Genomic DNA, 24,210 nt, shown 5'->3' with positions numbered 1-24,210 from the left:
TTAATGATTCTCTCATCAGTGATGCTTCTCTCTCTCTCTCTCCCTCTTCCCTTTCTTTCTGAAATCAATAAAAATATATTTAAAGGTATGTTTAAAGGAACAGCTATCAAAGTTTATAAGACGCTCATTATGAAGACACAATTATACTTTACCCCTCACTGTATTTATTCCCATGCAAAATTTCCTGTTCAGTTTTGACTGTATCCCTTGAATTTAACACAGAAGACTAAAAAAACACAGTTAACATAGTCACTATTATTTACCGAAACTGTAATATTTTAAAATTGGTGACTACTTTAGGAATAAAATTTAGAAAACACTTATTTTCTTAAAATAATAAGTTTTTGTGCTTACTGCTGTGTCATCAAAGAGGTTGAGTAAAGAAATTAGAAAGGCTCGTCTGTGTTGTCGGTTTCCACGGATCATGGAGTAAAGGTGTGAACACAAAGCACTAGAGGACTCATCTTGTCTGAAGCCCCTTACAGGATCTTTTAGGCACGTGTTGATTGCCTGTTGTACCTGGTAAGACATCTTCATACCAGCCACTGCTTTCATCTGAAATCAATAAAACCTCATTTTTGTCATGGAAATAAAAAGATTAAAAATATACTTTAAGCATTGTAGTCTGAGGCTAACTTCATCATTTGGTTTTGCTATATAAAAACAAATCATAGAATGCAACACTGGAAGAACATTAAATACCATTTATTGAATTCCCCTCATTTTACAGAAGAAAAAGATCCAGAAAAGCCATTACTCACAAGGTCAAACAGTAAGAACCAGAACCCATGCATGCCAATGTGCTTGCTGCACTATCACCTCTACCACTACCTTAAGAGTTCATTTTAAATCAGAATAAAAACTTGGGGTGACAAACTTGGTTGCATGTTTAAGTACTAAGCAAAATATTTTATTCTAGTAGGAATATGGGCAGGACAGTCACCAAAGAAAGATGTTTACATTTAGGTTATACAATTTAAAAATACATACATGAATGAATCCAGCATATTTTTTGTCTATTTCCACAAGCTGCTGATCAGCCTTGTTCCGCATAGCAGGTTCTGGGTCTGTACCCATAGCAATTAAATACGGTACACACTGGAAATAAAAATACAGGATTTATAAGATATCACAGTAGCAAAAACTCTATATTTATCTTTACATATGTTAAAACTCGATATATATCTGAATTTATTATTTATTTTAAAATATATTTTACTGATTTTTTTACAGAGAGGAAGGGGGAGAGAGCGAGCTAGAAACATCGATGAGAGAGAAACATCGGTCAGCTGCCTCTTGCACACCCCCTACTGGGGATGTGCCCACAACCAAAGAACATGCCCTTGACTGGAATCAAACCTGGGACCTTTCAGTCCGCAAGCCTACGCTCTATCCACTGAGCCAAACCGGTTTCGGCTGTTTTAGTGTTCTTTTAAAAATGATTATTCTTCCTTAAATTTAGCTTAAAGCAAAAAAGCACTGGAGCATAAGCAAAAATACTAATGTGGTGAAATTTAAACAATTTCAGGGTGAATTTAAGGTGCTTTAAACATAAACCCCCCTATTCCCACACTAAGAATATCCAATTAAGACTATGATATCCTATATAGTCTTAAATATCCTAAAAGGCTATTATGCAAACCGACGAATGGTGGAATGACCGGTCACTATGATGTGCACTGACACCAGGGGCAGACGCTCAATGTAGGAGCTGCCCCTGGTGGTCAGTGCGCTCCCACAGGGGAAGCGGTGCTCAGCCAGAAGCTGGGCTCATGGTTGGCGAGCAGCAGCGTGGTGGTGGGAACCTCTCCCGCCTCCGTGGCAGTCGGACATCCCCTGAAGGCCTAGTCCCCCCCCAACTGCCCTCCCCTGCAGGCTCAACCACCCCCAGCTTCCCTCCTCTGAGGCTTGATCACCCCCAACTGCCCTCCCTTGCTGGCCTGATCGCCCACAGATGTCCTCCCTTGCAGCCCTTGTCCCTCCCAACTGCCCTCCCCTGCTAGCCATCTTGTGGCGGCCATCTTGTGTCCACATGGGAGCACCATCTTGTGTGTTGGAGTGATGGTCAATTTGAATATTGTTCTTTTATTAGATAGAGGCCTGGTGCACAGGCGGGGATTGGCTGCTTTGCCCTAAAGGGTGTCATGGATCAGGGTGGGGGTTCCCTTGGGTTTGCAGTAGCCTGGGTGAGGGGCCTGTGGTGGTTTGCAGGCCGGTCACACCCCCTGGCGACCCAAGCGGGGGCCCTGGGATCTGGGATTTATTTATCTCTATAATTGAAACTTTTTAGCCTTGAATGGAGGCCAAGGCAGGCCAGGACAGGAGGAAAGCTTGGCTTCCTCCATTGCCAGGAAAACCCAAGCCTCCTGTTCTCTCCGTGGCCACAGCCATCTTGATTGGGTTTATTTGCATAGTTGCTCCTGATTGGCTATTGGGAATGGCTTGTTGGTATGGCAGAGGTATGGTCAATTTGCATATTACTCTTTTATTAGATAGGATGATTGGGTAAACCGGCAAAATTTGAAAATAGACTATAAATTAGGCAATAATGTATTAATGTTAAATTTCCTTAATTTGATTACTACTTTATGGTTTTATAAGAGAATATTCTTTTAGAAAATATATACTAAAATGTTTATTTATTTATTTATTAATATATTTTATTGATTTTGTATAGTGAGGAAGGGAGAGAGATAAGAGAGTTAGAAACATCGATGAGTCATCGATCAGCTGCCTCTTGCACACCCCCTACTGGGGATATGCCCGCAACCAAGGTACATGCCCTTGACTGGAATTGAACCTGGGTCCCTTCAGTCCCCAAGCCGATGCTCTATCCACTGAGCCAAACCGGTTTTGGCATAAAATGTTTAAAGGTAAAGAATAATAACATCTGAAACTTACTATCAAATGATTCAGAAAAAATTATATGTATGAAGAGCAAGAGATAAAGCATATGTGGCAATAAAAATCATAACCACCTGAGGCCATTTAGAATACTGTATTAGTAAAGAGCTATAACTATCTCAAAAATTCTAGTTTTAATAAACCACTGTACATTTTATTAGGTGATCATGATGATGATAACCCTGAGTCATGAAATACAGGCTAAGTAATGTTTAGCATGTTTCATTAGTGTGCTTTGTCTCAGGACACAGGGAAGAATATAGCACATTTACATATAGTATAGGTATTTTAGGAAAAGTTCCATGAAAAATAGCCAAAATGAAAATGGTTAAGGATACTGGGCTTTGTTTACCTAATAAATGCACTTCTGTAGCCTAGGCACTCCTGAACATGTCAGAGGTACACTAATACATCAGCATTAGCTGCCGATCCTCAGTAACACTAATATGTCTTCATTACATCATTTAGCCCTCACATCAATGCTTTGAGGTGTGGGTAGATGATGTTACTTCTAATTTACAGATGAAGGAACTGAGCTCAGATTACACGATATACTTCTGTGTGGGCAAAAACCCACCCTGTTTAACAGATTACGTTCTTAACCCAGTTCACTCTCTTGACATTACATGCTGTTGATTCTTTGGGATGAGTCAACTTGAATTAAAACAAATCAATCATCTCTACTTAGAAAAATCATTCTGAGTACATGTTCTGCCAATATAAATAGGAAGTTTGTTAATAGAGGTATTATAAATATATGAGTATCTGCAGTAATGACAACCTAAGAGATAGACCTACTTATTATCTCATCACAATGTCATCAAAGGACAACAAATCTGGCTCTTTTAACAAGTTCTTCTTTCTAAAACACACTTACCTGAACTGGATGAATAAGACCTTGGTTTAGAGTCAATGCAATGACATTTAGGGCAAAGTGGCGTACACTTGATTGGGTGTGAAAAAACGCCTCAAGCACCTGTTTGAGGTAAAGCTGCATGATGGAACTACTCATCCCTGAGGAAACATCACCCATTTCTTTTAAATCCTCCTGTTTTGCAACTTTCTTCCCTACAAAAGGAAGTAAAAATATTAAGAACATGTACACTAATCTTTACTTAAATATACCAAAGCGGACCACAACCAAAAGCACAAAATGTCAGAGCTTGTGCTCTGGCTCAATGGCTCTTAATTTTTATTTTTTTATTTTTATTTTTTGTCTTTGTTAGAGGTCCGTTTGAGAACCTGGTAACTACAATCCTCTTCTCTCTCAAAATGTTAATGTCTACACCTATATTAAATTGTTAATTTTAGGGAGTTTATGAATACCCTTAAGCCTAGATATGGACTTAAGGACTCCTTCTGAACTGAATTCCTTCATCTAATTAGATAAGGAAATTTTGATACCTGGGTTAAAAATGAGTATTCTAACTGTTGCCACACTGCGACATTAAAAAATATATTTTCACTTACAGTCTCTATCTGCCTGCTGCATTCGTGTATCCTCTTCTTGTAGGTAGGTCTGGAGGTTTTTTAATACTTGTATTTTTAAATTTACTGATGAGTTCTTATCAGATAAGATATTATTATATAGATTTTTCACCTCTTGCTCAAACATTAAACTTGGATGCTGAATGAAGGCAAATCCTAAAGAAATGAGAAAAAAAAATCTTTTGATATAGTCATAGTAAAATTAAATATAACATTTAGTGACAGTGTTGATAAATTACATTAAAAAAACCCTCCTTATTTCAAAACTTAAAATGACTGGAAGAATATGCTGGTGGCCTTACCTAGAGAAGTGTAAGAGCAGGCACTTCTTTCCCCATGAATTAAAAACAAGAAATTGCATTTCAAAGGAGTATTTCACACAAGAGGAAACCTTGAGGAGGGAGCAGGGTCTACTGGCTAGGGAAATGGATTAGGAGTCAGGAGTCTTGGGTTCTATTTCTGGCTCCACCACTGACTTGTAGGGTGACCTTGGGTGTGTCACATAATCTCTCTGTGCCTCAATTCTCCATCTGTAAAATGGGGACAATAATATTTACCACCCACCTACCTCAAAGGGATGTTTTCAGGATTTAAGAGATAATGTCTATAAACATATTTTAGATCCCTAGCAGAAAGTACTATTTTGGCATTATTTTAAAAGTATATTTAATGTTTCATTAAATATATCCATTTGATGAAACAGAATAATTCAAAATAAAGCTAAAAATATTTTCCATTTACTTCTCATATGGCATTATAATGAAGCCACAAAGCTGAATTCTATAACAAGTTAATATAGTAAATTACTATTACCTATGCTTATTTGTATAAAATAGTAATTTATGTGAGATAAAAATTAAGATACTTGATGACAGCAAGTATTATTGATACCAAATAACAAACTAAATTCAAAGCATAGAGTGATCAGATAACTAGCCCAAGGTCACACAGGATAACTATGGCCCAGGCAAGATTTTTTTTCATTAACTGGTCTAGAGGTATTATTTTTAAAATGGGACTGCTTATTTAAGTTAATATTTATAGCCTGGCCAGTGTTTCTCAGTGGGTTGAGCATCCTCCTGAGCAAGGCACATCTCCATTCCCAGTAAGGGGCATGCAGAAAGCAGCCGATTGATGTTCTTATCTCTCCCTTCCTCTCTCACTTAATCCCTGGGTTTAACATCGAGAATTCAACCAACCACAGTTCGAAAACAGTATTTTTGATCTGAGGCTGAGAATCTGTAGATGTGAAGGGCTGTCTGTATATAATGCTCTCTGCCAATTCATAAAAGAGATTAGGGCCTCTTTGGATTTTAGTATATGGTGGAGTCCTGGAACCAGTCCCTCAGATACTAAAGGATAACTTAAGTTTTTGGGAGTAAAAAGTTATAATGTAGATTTTTAATGTGTGGGAGTGGGTTACCCTAATCCTCATGTTGTTGAAGGGTTAACTGTATTTGTTCTCTGAATCAAATGTAGTACTATTAGTTTTGCCCCTTTATATAGCTTATGCCTAGATTAAATATTCAAAGGTACACATCTGGCTTGAATATAATTTATTTAATATAATAATATCAGTAAAATTTCCTAATAAATGATATCTAAATTTTTACTATATTTGCTAAATGTGATTTCTGAAAGGGAAGGAGAAATATGATAACAAAATTTAAATTTATTTTAAAAAATCAGTAAATGTTTAATGAGATCTAAATAACTTAGAATCTTTTATTACATTATTTTAGTTCAAAAAGACTAATATTAATGATTGTCCATACATATTAAATTATAAACCATGTTAATATTACAAAATAAAGTTTCAAAGTAAGTTAACTTTATTAATTTTATATGTATTTGCACAAAAAACAAACAATAAAAAACAAAAACCTAGACAGAGTATTCTTCTTGTATTGTTTTAAAGTGCATTAAATCCAGGTACTTTAATCCTGTCCCTTCCTATTTCTCCTGTATCCCATGACCCGTCCAGATAAGCCACAAACTCTAGCCTTCTGCAAAGGCATGCATTTGCTACATCAATGTTCCTAAAAAATAATAATATGGGATAGATATACATTCAACTTGTTTCAAGTATTTCTGTATGAATAAAAGCCAGAGTAGACTGCCCACTATCTTTACTAGAAATGCCAGGCAAATATAATGATAAAGCTTTGGAAAAAGAAGAAAAAATATTTAAAAAATATGCAATAGCACAAAATTCTTCTAAATAATCGTTCTGTATCAAGGTGCTTGAGTTAATGTTCTAATTTTTATAAAAATACATTTTTATTGATTGCAGAGAGGAAGGGAGAGGTAGAGAGATAGAAACATCAATGATGAGAGAGTCATTGATCGGCTGCCTCATTGACCCTCCCACACTGGGGATCGAGCCCACAACCTGGGCATGTGACCTGACTGGGGATTGAATCGTGACCTCCTGGTTCATAGGTCAACGCTCAACCACTGAGCGACACCAGCTAGGTTTGAATGAATGTTCTTATGAAACCCTATAAAGTAGGGGAAGGAGACTGTACTGTCATCTCTATTTTATTAATTAGGAAACTGATTAACAGAGAAGTTATATGACTTGCTCAAGGTCACCAGGAAGTCATTGGCTGGCTAGGAATGGAATCCAGGTGTTTTAACCCCCACTCCTATATTCTACACAGTAGATCCTACTATGAATAGAAACATACATAAATAAATGAACTGTTTAGACTCACAATATTTTAAAACTTGCTCAATCTCTCAAACAATTAAAACTATAATGAAATTTAGACTTAACTTACCTAGACCAATGATGGCTTTTGTTTGTACTTCTTCATCTGAATGTTTTGTAAAATACATTAATAGTTCAAGTACTTTATCCTTTATATTAACCTAAGGGGGAAAATTAGTATTATTAAGAAGGGTAATTTAGATCAGTTTTCAACTATAAAGGAAAAAAATACCTAATAGCAAACAATGAGAATTTAAACATGCAACTTGACTAAAGAATAAGTCACCAATAAGTTTATAAATCAATAAAATTTAGAATAGTGACATTCAAAATAAAGATCTTTGACAAAGAAACTTGTGCCAGAATGTAAATAATATTTAACTCTCACACTGAAAATGGGGAAAAACTGAAGTCAGCTGGTGACCTAAACAGTGTACCTACTCTTATAAAGCTGATAAAGCTGTGCTTACTTTTCAAAAACCAGTAATAAACAGTTCATAGATCAGCAGTCTGAGGACCATATTTTGAGTAGCACTGTCCAGAGTGATTAAATTAGACCAATGCTGCCTTCATCCTGGATCATTTTAGTCATTTTCCATTGACAGGGTCACATAGTTCTATTTTATTACAATATACTAAGTAATTAATATTAAGATCTTTACCTTACTGTTGCCCTTAAAATCTTCCAGATCAAAATCAAAATGCCGACATAGTGCTCCAACAGTGAATAGGGATCTAAGAAGTGCTGGTTTGTTTGATAGAAGTGAAGTGTTATTTGGATCTTCTTGGTGCTGAATTTTTAATTTTGAAATGGCACCTGATAAAAGTAATATTTATTTATAACCCTTAATTCTTAAATTATTATGTTCAAATAATTATTGCTAATGAATTACAACTGAATTTTATTAATAGTTCTAAGAATTAAATATGTCTAGAATTATGAGGACACTCCTCAGAGTCTAACAGAATTAATGTAAGAAAAAAATATTTAAATTTTATTTTAAACACTAGGCAGAAAACTTACCAACATTTATTTAGAGGAGATACATTTCTTAAGTAATCATACTGCGTTATTAAGAGAATACAAAAGATACTAGAAAATACCATTTCTAATATCATACCTCTTACAATTCCCTAAATACTACCCTTAATCAGATGCATTCAAAAGGAGGACATTGCAGAATCTATCAGAATAATTTTAAAGTCCAGACATTGAACTTACCATAGTATCTATTGAAACAGGCCCATACAAATTTAAAATTTTGTGTCACTTTATTTACAACGGCCCCAAGACAGCTCACACAATGTTGTACTACCTAAAAGGATACAGAAAAGATTGCTATTTAGACAAAAGTTAAAGACGAAGGTAAAAACAAAAGCTTAAGTTCTCATTTGTGAACTGCGTACTAATGGACAGAATGCTTACAGTCATGCCGTATTTGATGATCAGCTTCATGAGATCTTCTTCAATAGTGGCAAGGAAAGTTTCACTTGGGTGCTCCATCAGTGGTACCACCAGTTCCAGGATTTTTGCAACATTGCAGATAACCATGAAATCATTTTGTGTCTAAAAGGATAAAATTAGTACTTTATGAGTATAAAAAATTTAAAAAGAAACTATATACAGTTCTATCTATTTGGAGGTTGAAGTATTATATATGTAAAAACACGCACAACACAACCCAACCCATCTAGAATAGAGTTTTTAAAAAATATATTTTATTGATTTTTTACAGAGAGGAAGGGAGAGAGATAGAGAGCTAGAAACATCGACCAGCTTCCTCTTGCACACCCCTACCAGGGATGTGCCCACAACCAATGTACATGCCCCTGACCAGAATCGAACCCAGGACCTTTCAGTCCACAGACCGACGCTCTACCACTGAGCCAAACCGGTTTCGGCTAGAATAGAGCTTTTTTAAATTATGAAGGGAAGAGTCTCAGTTTTAGGATCCTGGATTCTAGCTATGCCACTGACTTACCATGTGATCTTTGGGCCACTTAATCACAATGTCACAGTTATTGTTTTTCCCTCTAAAATTTAATAATAGACAATTCTGAACAAAAGTATTTAAATATTAACAGAGAATTTTACCTAGATTGATACAGGTTTTAATACTAGCATTTTTCAAAATGAGGTATGTTAACAGAGTAGTTTCTCAATGAGGGGTGAGTTTGTCCCCCAAGGAATATTTGACAATATCTGGAGACATTGTTAGTTATCATGAAAAGGGTGCAGGGGCATACTACTGGCATCCAGCGGATAGGAGATGCTGTCAAACATCCTACAATGCTCAGAACAGTTCTTGACAACAAAAAAATAATCCAGCCCTAAATGTCAAGAGTGCTGAGGTTGAGAAGCCCCCTTTTTATGATTGGATCCTTAATATATCAATAAAAGCATAGGAATAATAAAATCTTAGATTTAAATATAAAAAAAGGCCATAGAAAAAAAAAAGCAAAACAAGCATTTATCATATGTAAGGTAGGCTTACAGTAGTCCCCCTTTCCATAGTTCCATTTACCTGGGGTCAACTACAAATCAAAAATATTAAACGGAAAATTCTGGAAAATTCCAGAAATAAACAATATATGTTTTAAATAGTGTACTTTTCTAAGTAGCGTGATGAAATCTTGTGCTGTTCCACTCCATCCTGTCCAAGACATGAATCATTCCTTTGTCCAGCATATTCACGATATTTACATTCCCTGCCTGTTAGTCACTTAGTAGCCATCTTGACTTATCAGATTGACTCTCCGAGGATCAAAGTGCCTGTGTTCAAGTAATCTTATTTTACTTCATAATGCCTTACAGTACAGGAGTAGTGATGCTGGTAACTGAGATATGCCAAAGAGAAGCCATAAAGTGCTTCCTTTAAGTGAGAGGGTACGTATGCATAGGAAAAAGCACAGTACACATAGGTTTGGTACTATCTGCAGTTTCAGACATCCACTGGGGATCTTATCGATAGAACCTATTTTATGCAAATGTGGGGAACACTGTACCAAAACTTTGTATTTGCATAAATATAAAAAGTTGTGTAAAATGCTTTCAAAGTAATCCTACTTTCCAAAAAATGTTGTTGCAAATGAGGACTATTTATGCAGATTCCTAGATTCTAGAGGCAAACAGACTAGGATTGGTTGGCTGTGCAATATAGGGCAAGTTACTTATATTCTCTAAGCTTTCATTTCCTTATCTGTAAAATAGACAAGAATGGAATCGACTTCACAAAGTAAATGAAAGAAATGTATGTAAAATTCTTCACAGTGCTTGGCATTATGCTCAGTAAATATTAGCTATTATTATCAGCCATAAGATTATATACTAATCCATTTATTTCTGGATATAATACAAACCCTAAAATAGAAGTAGGGTCTCACAAGTATAATATGTTTATTTTATATACTTATCTTCTGCTACTTTCCTCAATTTCTTAACATTTCTCAGGATATCCTAAGATTTTCATTTAGAACTTATTAATGTACAGCACAAAAAAATCTGACTATAGCAGCAAAACAAATTTAGTAGAGAAAACTGTTAAAATTAGCTCCTTAGGAAAACTGAGAAAACAGTAAATGAAAAACTACATTATAAAGTTTTCAAAATATTTTAAAAATTTAGTGTTTGTAATAAGCCACTTAACTCAATACGTTACCATATAAATTGCTGCATTATTTTACTTAAATTTCCACATTTGATTCTAGGAAAACTTAGTATGTGTTATATTAACTTAAAATAACAGCCTAACATCTGTGACATACTAAATTTCTATATTCAACATATTGGTGTATTGTAAAAATAAATGTATAAAATAAAATATACTAAAAATGACAAATTAAAAGCAAATTCAGAATGCAAAAGACATTAAATTTCTCAATGATAGAACTCTACGTCATTTAGCTTTGAGATCTTAATAATAGTTACAACATTTATTAAGCATATATGGAGTGTTTGTCTTTTTTTTTTTTTAAATATATATTTTATTGATTTTTTGCAGAGAGGAAGGGAGAGGGATAGAAAGCTAGAAACGTCGATGAGAGAGAAACATCGACCAGCTGCCTCTTGCAAACCCCCTACCGGGGATGTGCCCGCAATCAATGTATATGCCCTTGACCGGAATCGAACCTGGGACCTTTCAGTCCGCAGACCGACGCTCTAACACTGAGCCAAATCAGTTTCGGCTGGAGTGTTTGTCTTAATGAGAAATGGTGCCTGAACTTAATACATCAGAAAAATGTTTGCAGATAGCTTGCTATAAATATTAGAACAAAAATTTGAGTACATAAGACAGTTATTTTCTGTCATTTGTCAGGGAAAATGTAAATGACATTGAATGCCAAAGTAAAAATATTTAGTACACGGTTTCTATAAAGACAAAAAACTCTATACTTACACTACATTTAGTCGTTAGGTATGGCTGCATAGTCATCGCATGTTTAACCATGAGCTGGGGTCTTATTTTGCTGAATAAGAACAAAGTGGTAATGCAAGCCACCAATCTCCCAGAGTTCACACCTTTATTGTCCGAGTCTGGAAAAACAAGCAAGAAATAAGACACTAAAATATGACAAGGCAGTGAAAATTATACAAATTATTATTTACTCAATATTATCCTCTTAATAGATTCAACACATTCATCAATATAACTCATTAATGTTTCTTATGATACTAGAGTTCCTGCACTTCATTTTTATCTTTACTATATAAATTTCATATATTAAGAATAAAGGACAAAGAGGGTGCACTACAGAAGGCTAATTTTTTCCCTGAGGGGAAGAGGATTTAAATTAAAAAACAGAATGAAAGTTGGGAAGTTTAGAGATGGGCTTTTGGGAAGAGACAAGATGCTGGTTATATCTAAAAATGGCTACATGACATTATGGGAAAGTTAGCAAAGGGAGACAAAACCAGTTTAGCTGAGGTGATACTGTGTTTAAAGAAACTGGGGGAACAATGAAGCGATAGCAGAAGAAAGCTAAAAGATGGGAGTGAGAAATTAAGAAGTTGGACCGGTGCTACATTAAAAAGAAAAACAAAACACTACTCAGGTGAGAGGAAAATGTTGCTAGTTAGAATGGTTCTTGGATGGCAAATTAGTTTTTAGATGAGATTAGCAACTTTTCAATATCAAGAGACAACAGTATCAACCTTAAAATCTAGGATAGAGAAAACAGAACTAAAAGAAAAAAAGGTACACATGGGAAATGAAAAAAAAAAAAAGAAAGAAAGAAAGAAAGAAAACATTAAAGAAAAAATACTGCAGAAAAATATAAACAATTATCAAGTTTCCTTAGGTGCCACAAATGTACCTCTGTAAGAGGCAACTGGCCCCCATATTGGAGAATGACCCCCAATATTATTCCTCATTAATGTATATCAGATGATGCAAGTCATGTTAGTCTTGTGTGCTTTAAGCAATAGATATCAAATCTGACTTTTATAGTTCTCATATGATTATTTATATTTTGATAAACAATTTTAGACTTGTCACTGATTAATTTGCTAAATAATAACACTAATATTAAATAAAAATTTTAAATTAAAGATATTAATAGCTTACTAGCTAAAGCAAGATTAAGCACATTTTTATATAACAATTAAAAATAATATTAGGAATATATTACAAATCATTTAAAAACATTTTATAATAGTTAAACCAATTTCATTTTGAGAGAAAATTTTATAGGATTTAAAATATATCAAACAGTTTTTGAATGAGTGAATTAGCTAAGTATGTATTAGCCCCCGGACTTCCTTGTATTCCTGCTCAATATGACATCTAAAATGATATGCTACCGAAAGATATGAGATGAGGCCCATGCTTTATTGATCTAGATGGTCTGAGTCAACCTTAACAATATAATCAAGGCTGCAACATCAACAAAAAACAGATTTCATTCAAGAGTGAAATAGTTCAGTATTAGGCTAAGCAGAGCCAAAGGCAAAAATGAGAAATATGCCCAAAGTATTTGAAAATATCTTATAAAATCAACTTAATGACCAATATATAAAATGTCTTACCAGCTAGAGATTCCTCATATTTAAGAATGTGCTCAACTAGGTTATCAACAAGTTGAGTACAAGCTTTCTTCACAGGTTTATATGAGGAATCCTCTTCGGACTTCAACAACTATATTTGTATATATATAAAAAAAAAGATCCCAGTATAATTATTCATTAGGCAATAATAATAAAAACGCATTTAATGTGTCCATAATAAGCTTTTCAATTTGTTATTAACAATTTAATACTGAAAATGCAAATAAACAAAAATATAAAACAAATGTTTAAAAAATAACTTATAAACCAGTAATTTATAAATACTTTCAAACAACTTTAGCATGAAGTATTTAAATTGCTGAATGTGGGACCTGAGGTAGGATATGAGAGAAACTAGAAAAGTGACTTTCTTTTAAGAGTACCACTCAACGCTAATTGAATTATTTTAAAGAATTAGAGTTCCATTCCTTATTATTCCAAGTCCTTTAATGTCTCAAAAATTATATAATGTGTTAATTACACCATTTATGAACTGCACCTTAAATCTTGGACTTATAAAACATAAGCCTAGATTTCTTCTGTGTTATCCTTTGCCAATTTACTAAGGAACAATGTTAGAAAAGTGTTATAAGGAAGAGATCAGTTTAACGATAGCCAACCCCACTAAAATCACTCCCCAAAACCCCAGCCCATTCAATCTTTCATAATCACAGCTCAATGCAATGGTAAAGTCATTGGAGGCAGATCTATTTTGTTTAATTATTAGCTAATACAATTCTGGGCTATTAAAAAGGTTGAAATGTGTATTTGATTCCTGGGAAGAGTTCCAATGCAGTCCAATATAGGTTTTTGCAATGATGGAAATGTTTTATATCTGTGCTGTCCAATATGGTTACCCTGAGCCACATGCAAATACTTAACATTTGAAATGTGGTTAGTATAACTAAGAAATTAAAATTAAATTAAATTTCACAATAATTTAAACTTAAAAAATGTGGCTGATACTGGAAATGCACACATTTACACTTTCACTGCAAGATGCATGGATGATTAAAATAACTAATAGCAATCAGAATAACGTAACACATATACTGCCCCCACCTTAAATTTCAATAAATAAAGCTGAAGACTTCAATTTACCTAGTTTCAATTCTGAACAGCAAATTCTCTTTGTCCTACTCCATAACTTAATTCCTTAAGCAGCGATTAAAATCACCTACTGGCCTGGTCTTTTTCAGGCAAGAGTAGAAAACAATTCCCTCACTCCTGTTTTTGCTTTTCTTCTCCATGACATCAAGTATACACAAAAGTACTAATCATAAATGTTGGTTCATGACTTCCACCAATACAGTAGTTGCTGTTTTAACTTACTTATAACAATTCACTGAGAACCCAACTCAAGAATAAGAATAATTTCAATAATTTATATTTCCCAATGTGCTCCTTCCATTATGATATATTCCTTTTTCACTTTCAAGGTAACCACTATGAGGAATTTGATAATTTCTTTGCTTTAAAAAGTTACCTAAGTTGTATACTGTTTATAATCTTGCATGATTTTTCAGCTTTGTAAAAGGCATACGGGATGTAGTTGTCTATATATATTTTTTGCCTTTTTCATTCAACATTACACCACTAACTGTAATCCAGGCTGTTGCATGTAACTATTATTTGTTTTCACCACTACATAACAAGCAATTGTGAATCTATACTGCAATTCATTTACCCATTCTTCTGAGGTTAGGATAACTACAATTTTAGTGGTAAAATGAACACTCTTTGTCTTAGGTGCACATATGCAAGATTCTTTTGGTTATACGTACTTCACAGCGAAATTAGTGGATCATAGGACACATGAATGCTCAACTTTATGAAATAATGCTGTTTTTAAAAATTGGTTTTAATATTTTCTCAATTAGTAGCAGTGTTTAAGAGATATTTAATGAATTGCTTCTCCAAAATTTACCATCTGACTTCTTAATTTTTGCCTATCACATGGGTGTAAAATGTGGTCCAGATTTGTTATTCCCTGAATTACTAATGAGGTTGAACACCATAGAGGCCATATGTGCTATTTCCTCCATAAAATGCCTATTCATGACTTTTACTAATTTTTGTGCCAGACTCTTGCCTTATATTGGTTTGTAGTGCGGAGTTCTTAATAACAACAGTCTCTCAGTTACATATATGTCAAGTATCTTTTCTCGGATGATGACTTGTGGTTTTCACTGCCTTTACAAGATCTTTTGATTCCTAAATGTTCTTCATATTAAAGTAGTAAAATTTATCAACCTCTTTTTAAGGTTAATGGCTTAAGAAATCTTTTCCTCCCCCAAATTGAAAAATGTATTCACATACTATTTTCTTATAAGTTTTAAAAGATTTCCTTTAATCTATATTGCATTGATTGTTGAGGTGAAGTAGGAATTAAAAAAAATTTTCTTATAGAAAGCCAGTGGTCCCAGCCCATTTACTGAAAATCCTTTCCACATTAACTGCAGTGCCACTTCTATTTTATAGTAATTACTAGAGGCCCAGTGCACAAAATTCATGCACTGGGAGAGGGAGGCTGTCTCAGCCCAGCCTGCACCCTCTCCAATCTGGGACATCCCTCTCATAATCTGGGACTGATAGCTCCTAACTGCTCTCCTGCCTGCCTGCCTGACTGCCCCAACCGCTTCTCCCTGACAGCCTGACCACTCCCTAATCACTCCCATGCTGACCTAATTAACACCAAACTGCTTCCCTGTCAGCCTGATCTCCCCCAACTGTCCTCCCCTGCTGGCCTGATGGTCCCCAAATGCCCTCCCCTGCTGGCCTGACCTCATCCCCAACTGCTTTTCTCTGTTGGCCTGATCACTTCTAACTGTCTCTGCCTGCCTGATAACCCCGTACTGCCCTCCCTTGCTGGCCTGATCTCGCCCCCAACTGCTCTCCCCTGTAGAACTGATCTTGCCCCCAACTGCCCTCCCCTGCTGGCCTCCAACTCGTCTGCTGGCCAATTTGGTTCAGATTGGTTGGTTTCTATGCCCGTCAGTGCCAAAATCTCTGCCTCCTAGACAGCCACTGGCTCCTCACAGTTGACCCAAATTTGGTTCAGATTGGTCAGTGTCTATGCCAGTCAGTATCTCTGGGCCTATCAATGGAGCCTGATCAGAAAGGTGGGGCTGATCAGCAGCCCGGGTGGAGGCCTGGAGAGAAATGAAGGTGCGGCTGCTGACCAGGCCCAGAGCTAAAGAGAGAGGCAAGTGCTGATCAACAGCTGCCACAGAGGCTACAGATCAGACCCTGCTTCTCTCTTCAGGCCTCTCTCTAAACAGTTAGTGCTGGGTCACTGTGCCTGCAGCCATAGCAGTCAGTGCTGGGTCACCAGGCAACCCAGTGCTGACTGCAGGACTGACTTCTGGTTGGTTGAGCTTCCCAGTTGTTGTGGATGTGACAGACCTAGGGTTTTTATGTATTAGGATAACCTATATATGAGGGGGGTTATTACTGGGCTATCTTGTTCAGTTGGTTTATTTAGAACCGTATAATCTTAAAATAACCTTGGGAGTTCCCTATTCTAGAACTTTTGGAAATAGTTTGAGAAGGGTAGATGTTAATTCTTTAATATCATACAATCTTAAGTACTATATCTTTAAAAATTAGTCCTGATGTATGGTAAGGCAAATCAATATTTGTGCATTTTTCAGAGGCAACAATTATTTACTAGTAGTTCTTTACTTTTCCAAACACATTTTGCAATCACCTTGACATGTTTGATGAATATTTTTTGTTCTTAATTTTGATAAGATTTTTTTACATTCTCCCATTTAACATAACTTTCATTTTAGGTTTTGCAGTTTATTCTGTCAGATTTTATTCCTAGTTTTTTTTTAGAAGTTATCATTCAAAGGTATTAAATTTTATTTTGAAATGTCCTGGGTCCTCTGAAATGATTACGAAATATTTATTCTTTAATGTTAAATCACACATACACACTGATGCTAAACAATGAATATGTAAATATGTATGCTTATGAATATGTATATACACACTCAGCTTACTTTGGATGTATTTACAAGTAAATCGTAGATATCAGTATACCCCCCTGTTCTTTTTTATATATTTTACTGATTTTTTATAGAGAGGAAGGGAGAGGGACAGAGAGCTTGAAACATCGATGAGAGAGAAACATGGACCAGACACCTCTTGCATACCCTCCACTGGGGATGAGCCTGCAACCAATGTACATGCCCTTGACTGAAATCGAACCCGGGGCGCTCTATCCACTGAGCTAACCCGGTATTGGCACCCCCCTTTTCTTTTGAGATAAAATTTACATGAAATGTATAAATCTTCAGTGTACATTTGCAGAGTTTTATTAAATGAATTCACCATTATAATTCAAATTCCAACTAAGATATAGTAGTTCCCCATCTTTAGATTATCAGAACCATCTGGAGAAGCTGTTTAAATATGCAATGATAGGCTCCGTCATCCAAGTTACTCATTAATGAAGCCTGGAGTAAAGCCTTAGCACTTGCATTTCTGACAAGTAACAGGTGATCTTGATAACTGTTAGAACCACTGGCAGACTACTAATATTAACCCAAAAGTTCTCTCATATTTCTTCCAAGCCAATCCCTGTCCCCTGCAACCATTCTTCAGGTTTTCCACAATATAAACGAGTTAGCCTCTGTTAGAACTTCATATAAATAGAACTGGAATACGCACTCTTCTGGGTAAAGCAAGCATGCAAACTGGCAGCCCACGGGCTGCATGTGACCCACAATGAGTATTTTGGGGCCCAGCCAATGTACTGGCATGTAAGAAACACCTTAATAAAAATTTTGTAACTTAATTTTTATAATATCCTGTTATATGTAATTATTAATAATGAACTACAACGTTCACTAATGACTGATTACTAAAATTATGTTGCATTTATTTCTCTTACGTGCAGGTGCACCATTTCTCTCCACTAATACTACAATAGTAGCCCGATTGCCGCGTCATTAGTCTTGGACTGACTTGTTTGGTGTGAGCAACAGGAAATATTTCGCTTTCAGAGAACAAGAAAAATAGGCTTATTTGCATTATTAATTTTGGAGTCATTCAGTATCTGGTAAGCCAATGTTCAAGAAAAAAATACTGATTTTTATTAAAATGTTTTATTATTTTATGCTAACAATTACACATTTATTTCAGCCCTTTGTATTCAGCATGTCTCTATTGAAATAAACCTTTTTTTTTTAAAATAAAATTGAAACTTTTGTTTTTTTGCAGCCCACATACACTTAAACCTTATTTGTTTGGCCCATGTTAGCCTTTAGTTTGACGTGCTTGGTATAAAGCTTCCTTTACTCTGCATAAATATTATTAATGTTCATATATGTTGCTGTATAAAAAAGGATAAAATAGTGCCGTTTGCAACAAGGATGGATTCTGAGAAAGTGAAATAAGTCAGTCAGAAAAAGCTAAGAACCATATCATTTCACTCATATCCATAATAATAAAAGGGTAATATGCTAATTGGACCAGACATCCTCCTGGACGACCTTCCAGAAGGAGCTGTGGTGGCAGGGGCCGAGCCCCGTGGCCCGTGCATTGGGCCTCTAGTGTGGGATATAAACTGAAACTCATTAACACAAACAGCAGTGTGGTGGTTGCTAGGGAAGGGGGTTGAGGGACAAAGGGTTCTAATATAAGGTGACAGGAGAAGATTTGACTTTGGGTGGTGGGCACATGGTGCAATATACAAATCTTATAACATAGAAACCCACACCTGAAACCTATACGTTCTTGACCAGTGTCACCTCAATCAATTTAAAAAAATTGAAAAAAGAAATGATACTATTGATACCACTTAGCAATAAAAATAAATAAAATATTATTATATTGCCAATATTCTCCTAATTAAGAGAAGTAAAACACAACGTAAGCCAACTGGATTTCTAATCATACAAGGTGCATGATTGCACTGAAATAAAATTCTACTAAAGTGACAAAAAGTAGACCCGTGGTTTACTAGGATCAGAGGGAGGGGATCCATTACAAAGAGGCACAGGAAGCTTTTAAGGGTGATATTTTAAATCTTAATTGTGCTGGAGGTTACATCACTGTATATAATTATTAAAATAATATTTTTGCATGTAAATAATGCCTCAATAAAACATTTTGGTTGTTAAAATATCATTAAGCACTATTTTATTACTAAAATATTGCTTAAAATTTTAAAGTAAACAGAAGAAATCAACTTCACAAGACAGTAAATGTTTGATATAATCAAACAGAAAAAAGTTATTTCAATATAGATTTCTAATGTTGTGCTACAGATAAAAATATCATAAATGCAAAAATGTCAAGCTATATTCAATAATCTTACTGTTAATATAGTGGGGCAAAGCAAATAAAAATTGAGTTTATTTCCTTGGGAACCAATTTTCACACTTAAAGAATAAAAAAAAAAAAAAAGAATCTCATAATCTAAGATTTGAGTTAAAATATCAATATAGTGGTTGAATATCAACCCTTGAACCAGGAAACCAATGTTCAACTTGTGGTCAGGGCTTGATCCCCAGTGGGGTTCGGGAGGCATGAAGGAGGCAGCCGATCAATGATTCTCATCATTTATGTTTCTTTCTATCCATCTCCCTCTCCCTTCCTCTCTCTGAAATCAATAAAATACATTTAAAAATTAATATAAATTCTTGATTTCCTTTTTCTTTTTCTAAAAAAATAAAAAAATTAAAAAATGCATATTTTAAAAAGGTCCAAAGCTATGATAACTCTTAGCAACAAACAGTCACAGCACTCAGATTATTCCCACTGAAGAGAATTAGGACTCTTTGGAAAAATGACTGATTTCAGATTTGGGACAGAAAATGTACAAGGTAAGTCCAGGGTATCTTGTAGAGGCAGAAGTTATTCAGGTTACAAAAGAGTAATAAAGTTACATCAAAAGTATATAAGACCAACTTGAAGGGACTAAGAATGGACAAAGATGGGATAATCCAAGCTTCAAAAAAAATTATGACTGTAATAAATTAAAATACATCAAAATCATAAAAATCAATTCATATTGATATTAAAAAATGAAAAAACTAGTCATATTTGGAGAATGATATAAAAACTCATTATTGGGAAAAGTAAGTAATGTAAACGAATCAAGCATTTCCCTGCCTTTCTTGTTCAAACTATGTTTAGAGTAATAAAGAATTAATCAGCACAAAAACCAATCCTGAAAAACTTTTTAACAGACACATCAGTAAACATAGAGATTACTGAAAATGGGACAAATATTATGTGCCTCTTGATGTGATGCAATAATATTCAGCATCACCTATGAAGTATTCTTGTCTCTTATTCTCAAAACTGAACTTTAATATTAAGTCCCTAAGATCTAAAAGGTTACAGAAAAAAAAAAAAGGTGAGTAGAGGAATAACTTAAATGACACCAGAAGAAACATCTATGAAATCCAGAAAAGTGGAATAGTCTACAGAAAAACATGTAAGTGGCATGAAAAGAAGGTGTGAGAGATCAAATATTATAGATTATGAAACTTAAGAGCCTTATCAATCAAAACAATTGCAAACCAACTATAAATATATACTTTTGATACAATTAAGGAAATGTGAACATTGACTAAGTATTAGATATTAAGGAATAACTTATTAATATTTATTTTGATATAGATGACAATGAAATTGTGTTTTGAAGTAATTTGTTAGAGACAGATACTAAAGCATTTATGGATGAAATGATATAAGTATGGGAACTGCTTTAAAAGTATTACAGCAAAAAAAAAAAAAAAAAAAAAAAGATGGGAAGGGACAGAGATAAAACAAGATTGGGAAAATGCTGATAATTTTTGAAGCTGGGTGATGGATACTTCTACGTACTCAAAAATTTCTGAATAAAAATTTGTAGGGAGATAAAACATCCCTATTTATGAAATTGTAAAAGAATATGAATTGTGGCTTAATTCTGCACTACTATAGGAAATCCTACATGTTTATATAAAATTATGTAAATATATACTTAATGCAATCTGAATACCTATTTATAGCTCTTATTTCTATTATCTAGATTAAAGGGATAAGGAAAAAATAATTATTTGGAAGGGAAGATAGAATTTCAATTACTGATTTAAAACATTTACTTGTAATAAGTAATTGAATAACTGATTAAATAGTGGTATTAACCATAACATCCAGTCTAATATACTGAAATAAACTGTCCCAACCATAAAAGGCAAAAACTTAAAAAAATAACTGAAAATGTTTTATTACATCATAAAGTCTACAAAGAACTATTAAATTTCATGTTATCTGTTATCAGGAGTCAAATAACACTCACATTTTGAAGGAGTTGCTCAAACCAATCATATCCAGTATCTCTGCATGCTGCAACCTATGGAAGAAAAATATAGTGAAAATATTAAAATTATAAATTTACTTACTCTGAATAAAATATTCTTTTATGCTTTAGACTTAAGTATATAAATGCTTCATCAATGCCTCAAGTAAAACTTTTATTTTTAAAGTAAATTATTATTTTCAGAAAGTTGATAATTTACCAACGTTAAAGAATTTTATTCTAGCCGAAACCGGTTTGGCTCAGTGTATAGAGAGTCGGCCTGCAGACTGAAGGGTCCCGGGTTTGATTCCAGTCAAGGGCATGTACATTGGTTGCCGGCACATTCCCAGTGGGGGTGTGCAAGAGGCAGCTGGTTGATGTTTCTCTCTCATCGATGTTTCTAACTTTCTATCCCTCTCCCTTCCTCACTGTAAAAAAATCAATAAAATGTATTTTTAAAAAAAATTTTTATTCTAAAAACTAGGGGCCTGATTCATAAAATTCGTGCAAGAGTAGGCCTTCCTTCCCCTGACTGCCACCACGAGCTTCCCTCTGGCACCCAGGACCCTGGCTTCCCTTCCAGCCTCACAGATTTCGTGTATCGGGCTTCTGGTATAAAATAAGGGAAGTAGAACCGTGTTGAGGTTAAGCCAACAACTCAATACCGTCCCTCCTTTTGTAAAATGGGGCAGACCTCAACTAGTTTTGCACCTACAGGGACCATCGCCTTGTTGCTGTCCTTCTTACCACATCAGTGATGTTTAAAATTTTCCTTGTCATTGCTTCCTTGTCATTGTGTGGAGTTGGAGTAAACCAGAGTTTTTGGAATGTTTCATTTACTAATTTCTAGAAGAAAGAAAAATTTCAAACCAAGTAATTATAACAAACATGGCAAAATTCTCAATTCCAAATTCTTACTAAAGCCTAACAGAAAGCTATGCATAACTAATCAAAATACAAGTTACTGGAAATTCTTGATATGAATTTCTCAGGTTTAAAAAAAAAAATAAAATCACCAAGTTATCAAAATTATAATTTTTTAAATTTGGTAAATATATTAAATGGGTGACAATATGCTTTGCCTAGAACTTTTGCGCAGTATACACTTGAATGCTTTAAACAAAAATATTTTTACTATCTTTGGGAGAGAAGTTATTTAAAAAAAACAAAAAACAAATATTGAGATAATCACATATATGTAAATTCACTAATAAACTCAGGGTAAAATTTTCAACATACTATTTACTAATTTAGAAAATCAAGCATATGTCATGCAAAACAATCAGTTACTTTAATCTGATAATAAATTTCCCATATATAATGCAATCCCTATAATAACATTAAACATTATAATTGCTGAATTTGAGAAAGATTACCTTTATTAATATAAGATCTGGAAATAAGTATGTACTAAAGTCTTTTCTTGAATTTACAACCTAAAAATATTGACTTGTAAAGTTTTATATACATGGATGGACAAAAGTAAGTTTACAGTTGTAAGTATGCCAAAGTTTATTCTTTTATTATTTATTAATTATTGCATTATTTTCCATACAAACTGTAAACCTGCTTTTGCCCACCCCTTACATTTATATAAACAAATATAGATATTATAAGCATTTAAATTATTTAAAAACATTAATGAAAAATTATATTTAAGTAGTCAATGTTTTATCTTACCTTAATGCCCTCTTCATCATTAACTCTGCGAATCATTTTTACACACATTTCTGTAATTTTTGGAAATGTCGGTTGTTCAATACAGATGTCTCTTAGGATCTTTATTACTCTTTTCCTGACACTGATACCAGTATCCTAAAAACAGAAAGGTATTTTTAAATGTCAAAAAAAATAAAATAAAAAATCCAATATTCCTAGCTGCAGGAAATCTGATAAAATAAAATCCCATATAATAAAATCCTAGCATGCAAATTGAATGGTGGAACAACCAGTTGCTATTATGTGCATTGTCCACCAGGGGCAGACACCCAAGGCAGAAGCTGCCTCTTGGTGGTCAGTGTGCTCCCTTAGGGGGAGCACTGCTCAGCCAGAGCTGGGCTCATGGCTGGTGAGCACAGTGGAAGTGGTGGGAGCATCTCCTGCTCTGCTTCAGGCGGGTGTTAAGGAGCCGGGGGTCCCAGACTGGGAGGGAGTGTCTGACTGCCGGCTTAGGCCTGATCCCTCAGGCAGTCGGATATCCCCGGTGGGGTCTCACACTGTGAGAGGTCAAAGGCCAGGCTGAGGGAACCCTGCACTGGGGTCCTCTAGTTAGAAAATAAATTTTAACAAGCAGAATAGTTACTATATAATAACATGATAAATATGGTCTATATATTTCTTCTTTATGTGTCTTTTTACTGATGTTACTATAAATATGGGTTATTTTATATTGTCATTATTTTAAATATGATATCTAATCATGGAAAAATATTAAATAGCATTGAACACAATACTGGAGTATAAGCTTGCCAAAAATTAAATGAGATAGTTAACATGAAGCTTTCAGAATAGTGCCTGGCACTTAAACAGCATATGAGACACTTTTAGCAAAAAATGTCTAATGTAAGTCTAATCATACCATTGCCACTATCTTACTGTTTATAGGAAATACAAAATAATAAATTAAACAAAACAATGAGGAATAAGAAGGTTGACCTGGTCTGACAAGGTCAGAGGGGAAGTGTGTAAAAGTTAGAAAATACCCTAAAATTTAAAACATGACCACCCAATGTAATGTATGATCCCTTCATTAGATTGTTT

At 34.5% G+C, this 24,210-nt stretch overlaps 1 protein-coding gene across 7 annotated transcripts in view; it reads right to left on the bottom strand.

The window, feature by feature from the left end:
• Positions 1–24,210, bottom strand: part of NIPBL (NIPBL cohesin loading factor) — a 157,541-nt gene that overhangs the window by 10,743 nt on the left and 122,588 nt on the right. For 6 of the 7 annotated variants that reach the window (XM_036411015.2, XM_036411018.2, XM_045571564.1 and 3 more), the window contains 13 exons: positions 23,131–23,265; positions 22,198–22,296; positions 21,451–21,504; positions 13,131–13,239; positions 11,503–11,639; positions 8,532–8,672; positions 8,328–8,421; positions 7,768–7,922; positions 7,176–7,266; positions 4,375–4,548; positions 3,782–3,972; positions 991–1,098; positions 355–555 (listed from right to left, as the gene is read on the bottom strand). In XM_036411015.2, the coding sequence (XP_036266908.1) occupies positions 355–555; positions 991–1,098; positions 3,782–3,972; positions 4,375–4,548; positions 7,176–7,266; positions 7,768–7,922; positions 8,328–8,421; positions 8,532–8,672; positions 11,503–11,639; positions 13,131–13,239; positions 21,451–21,504; positions 22,198–22,296; positions 23,131–23,265 (1,689 nt within the window). The remainder of the gene's footprint in view (positions 1–354; positions 556–990; positions 1,099–3,781; positions 3,973–4,374; positions 4,549–7,175; positions 7,267–7,767; positions 7,923–8,327; positions 8,422–8,531; positions 8,673–11,502; positions 11,640–13,130; positions 13,240–21,450; positions 21,505–22,197; positions 22,297–23,130; positions 23,266–24,210) is intronic. The other variant, XM_036411017.2, reaches the window with a different exon arrangement.

Source organism: Pipistrellus kuhlii, unplaced genomic scaffold, assembly GCF_014108245.1.
Source record: "Pipistrellus kuhlii isolate mPipKuh1 unplaced genomic scaffold, mPipKuh1.p scaffold_m20_p_4, whole genome shotgun sequence".
Classification (NCBI taxonomy): Eukaryota; Metazoa; Chordata; class Mammalia; order Chiroptera; family Vespertilionidae; genus Pipistrellus; species Pipistrellus kuhlii.
The sequence above is the reverse complement of the archived record's forward strand: the minus strand, read 5'-3'. Positions and strand labels throughout refer to the sequence as shown.